General features: G+C 36.6%; 2 protein-coding genes across 2 annotated transcripts in view; one reads left to right on the top strand and one right to left on the bottom strand.

Moving 5' to 3' along the window:
- The window catches only part of LOC123005548, a 4,112-nt gene extending 2,496 nt beyond the window's left edge, over positions 1–1,616 (bottom strand). The window contains exon 1 of the mRNA XM_044399345.1: positions 255–1,616. Within this exon, the coding sequence (XP_044255280.1) occupies positions 255–1,616 (1,362 nt within the window). The remainder of the gene's footprint in view (positions 1–254) is intronic.
- Positions 1,617–2,574: 958 nt separating this feature from the next.
- On the top strand, positions 2,575–4,059 carry LOC123004245 (dnaJ homolog subfamily B member 14). The gene is made up of 5 exons (XM_044397416.1): positions 2,575–2,799; positions 2,853–3,403; positions 3,448–3,560; positions 3,610–3,773; positions 3,824–4,059. Exons 1-5 carry the CDS (start codon positions 2,667–2,669, stop codon positions 3,928–3,930), a joined length of 1,068 nt encoding a protein of 355 aa, XP_044253351.1. The 5' UTR covers positions 2,575–2,666; the 3' UTR covers positions 3,931–4,059.
- The last annotated feature ends 23 nt before the right edge of the window (positions 4,060–4,082 follow it).

Below are 4,082 nucleotides of genomic sequence, written 5' to 3'. Positions count from 1 at the left end.
AGTATTACTACAAAAGCAAATTTAATTTAAGTCAAAGCTTGATTTGGAGATATTTTTACAAAAAATATATAATTTTCTTTTCAGAATTTCAGTCATTTTTGTGTTGATTATTTAGTTTTTTTTTTATAAAATTTGAATCTTGATGGACTAAAAGCGTTAAGAGTCGCAAAGCCTTCTAAAAATTGTATGTTTGACTTATGATCCCAGATTCTGGAATACAAATTCAATTCACAATAAATTTTTCGTTTACTTACCGCATACTGCAGCGTAGTTTCCTCATTAATTAGTGCAATTTTATCGGTATCTAAAGCAAGAACCGCGTCGCAAAACCCCAAGTCATCCCTTATGCTCTTTAACAATTTTTTGTAAATTTTATCGGAGGAGGTCTCAAGATTTTCCCTCAAAACACTCCAATCCTCTCTACTGACTTGAAACAAAAAATCCATTTTGACCAAATCATCAATTCGGTTGGGTTGGTTATAGCTGGGTTTAATTAAACACGACGCTAATTGACTTTTATAAATCGAAGTCAAACACAGAGCACTTAACCACCAAATGAGAAACAAAATTCTCGATGGCAATTTGAAAAATTTGATTTGTTTCCCAACTGTTTGCTCCACAATCGACATCAAAACAATTCGGACATATTCCCAAAAATTTACTTTCGCGTTTGCCACTTTTGCAACAAGGCAAATCACGACAGTGAGGGTGAAAATAACCACCCAAACSACCCACCCAAACACTAGTAAAAAATTCTCAAACGCGGTCCATTTATTGTGGTAGACTGTGTAAAGAATTGCGAATCCTTGSGTTTTGATAAATCTGGTAAAATCGGTGAATTTTTGCCGTTCTAGAGTTATAGATAGCCCCCCAAGGGCCCAATCCACTCGATTGGCCTCAACTGCCTCCACCATSGCCTGCCAAGCCCCTTTTCCAGGCCGACTTTGATACTCCACCAACTGGTACTTGAAATTGTGAAGTCGACTAAACTCAYACAAAAGTCGACCTTCCGCCCCTTGGRGTCTCCCATTTATGACCCAAAAAAATGGGCGATAGTTGGCATAAGCGATTTTGAAGACGTGTCCATTAAAATTGGAATAATTGTTCAAAAGTTGTTGCAAATTTTGAGTTTTGGTTTCCTTAAGAATAGCAGTTTTATTACCACAGTAATAACAACAGTGGAAAATGCGTCCGGTTGAGGTATAGATAAGGATAGCAGCTGCGCGTTCCAGCCCCGATATTCTCCAGATTTGGTCCCCTTGAATTTCATTGGTGATGAAAATAACGACGTCGTATTGATGGAAATTGTAGACTTTAGTGGAGTATGACTTAAAATCGTGAAAGTTTAATAAAAGTACCAGATTTATGTATTTGTAGCCTTTAGGCCTGTTGAGGAGTTTTTTGTAACTGATTAGGTCGTAATTTATTAAATAAAGTGCTTGATTTTGAGAGAAGTTTGAATCGAGGAATGTTGTTGTTGTGTTATCGAAATGGAGAATTAAATCATAGTCTGGGAATTGTTGGAGAATGTTTGAYACCACTTTTATGGTATTTGAAGGTGGTTGTAGATGGATTTCGAAAGAGGGTGCGACTAGTGTTAATAATAAGAAGTACATGACTGAATGTTGATTACCAACTGACAGTTTTGATGCTTTAAGTAAAGTTTGCTCATAGTGGCGGTAGTAATTTGGGTGAATTATTAATTAATTGTATTGTGCGTAACGATATTTGAACAGAATTAACAATTGTTGACTTTTTTAATTGCATAATTATGAACTATTGGTAATAATACATTTTTTAAGGTCGTTGATAAACGTTTTCGATTCAAGCATTTTGTGACTGAGAAGARAACAATTATTTTTGTTTTGTTCAATTTTATGTGCTAATCTCAAAAATGATAAAGAAAATTCCATAGCACGTCAGATTTTAAAGTTAGGCATTTTAAGACATCATATGTAAGTATGTTCGACAAAATTTCCGAATAACGAAACACTTAAAATTCATTTTCTTCATTCTCATTTAATTTTTAAATTTTTTCTCCCAAATTTGGGTGCTGTTAGTGACGAGCAAGGGTAAAGGTTCCGCCAGGATATATTGACGATGGAAAAGAGGTACCAAGGGAGATGGGATCCAGCTATGATGGGGATTACTCGTGGTTCCTGATAAGGAAAGTTAAAACACCCTACAAAAAAGTCAGCTTTCGCAAAAAACTCATCTATAACAGATTTATGTTAGAATCTTATACTTCTTTTCAACTTTGTTCTTTTTTAGTGAATCAATTAATTTCTTTCGTCGTCTATTTAATTAATTTCTATTTGAAATGAACAATTTTTACGACAAAATTTGAGAAAACTATTTTCCTGTAACTGATAGAGAATTTTTCTTATCAAATTCGTAATTAGGGATGTTAATGTACCCTGATACACGTGTCAATAGATCAATCACATTTAAAAAAATAAAATTGTTGGGTAGTGAATTTTAGATAATAATTTAAATTTTAATGAGCCTTGTGATTGGTCCGTTTGAAGTCGGCCATTTTGCAGTTCGGTGTCTTTTACTTTTTCCCGTTTCCCAACCTGGATTTTGACACATGTCAAAATCATCTGTTTTCCCTTCAATTAACCATCACAAAAATCAATCAAACTGAAGGTTTTCTCGTGTCCGCCATGGAAGGTAACAAAGACGAAGCTGAAAAGTGTATCAAACTAGCCGAAAGTTACATGAAAGAACGCAATCGCGAGAAGGCCGAGAAATTCCTTCACAAAGCTGAACGTCTTTATCCTTCACAAAAAGCCCAAGGTAACGTCAAACTCCAGTCAGGATAACTGACGTGTCCTTTAATCCTGTTCCAGACTTACTCATACAAATAAAACTAATGGCGGAAAGTAAAATTGAAACCGAACAACCGAGAAAACGTAATGTTGCCCCCAAAACGGAGGAGGTCAAAAAGGCCCCCGAGTACACCCAAGAGCAGCTCGAAGCCGTCAAGAAGATCAACAAATGCAAGGACTTTTACGAGATTTTGGGAGTTAGCAAGGACTCGACCGATTCGGAAATCAAGAAAGCTTACAAGAAATTGGCCTTGCAGTTTCACCCCGACAAGAATAAGTGTCCAGGGGCCGCTGAAGCCTTCAAGAAAATAGGCAATGCTGTGGCCGTTTTAACCGACGTCGAGAAACGCAAACAATACGACCAGTTTGGTCCTGAAGATGAGCGTCTTTCGTCAAGAWCTCACTACACGAACACATTCAGRGAGTTTGATGCTGATGCCACTGACGAGATTTTCAACATGTTTTTCGGTGGTGGTTTCAACGGGGCAAATGTGTACGTGAGACGAGGAGGGCGGTGGCAAAGACAGACTGCTGGGTCGCAAGAAACTCACCATAATCACCATCACAGAGAAGTGAGAAACACTGAATTAGAAAAAAATCTGATTTTTGTTTGCAGCAAAACAACTACTCAGCCTTTGTGCAGCTTTTGCCGATCATTTTGGCGATTGTTTTGTCCATGGCRTCCAGTTTCTTCGTTTCTGATCCACCATACAGTCTGCAAGCGCATGCGTAAGTCATTTTCGYCGTATTTCGCAAAAATATTTKAGTGTTTATTCAGGAAATACCCAATCATGAGACAAACAGCAAATTTGAAAATTCCATATTATGTTAAAGAAAATTTCGCAACGGAGTTTCAAGGGTCGGTTCGAAGGCTTGAAATGTCGGTGGAGGAGGAGTATGTCTCGAATTTAAGACATGCCTGTTATAGGGAGAAAAATTATCGTACGRATTGGTGTSTTGATTRGTCGGWGTTTTGAAAGTTGTTTTTYTAGGTGATTCGATGATTTGGAAGGCTAGGAATTTTGGTGAYAAGGAATTATTTCAAGCCGCTCAAAATATAAAAACACCAGCGTGTGAAAAACTGCAAACGCTGCGTTGAGTAATGAAGCKGTTTTGTTGGAGTTTTGTTGTTTTATAGTCAACTTGTATTATTTTTGTTATCTTATATTTATTGCAATAAGGATAGTCATTTATTCAGGATTGGAAGCAAAAATACACTATCATGATACTTGTTGTTTTATTATAAAAAAA

The sequence above is a fragment of the Tribolium madens genome, unplaced genomic scaffold (genome assembly GCF_015345945.1).
Source record: "Tribolium madens isolate multiple individuals breed KSU strain unplaced genomic scaffold, Tmad_KSU_1.1 Scaffold_11;HRSCAF=98;Tcas5.2_LG3b, whole genome shotgun sequence".
Classification (NCBI taxonomy): domain Eukaryota; kingdom Metazoa; phylum Arthropoda; class Insecta; order Coleoptera; family Tenebrionidae; genus Tribolium; species Tribolium madens.
This window is presented reverse-complemented; position numbering and strand designations above follow the sequence as displayed.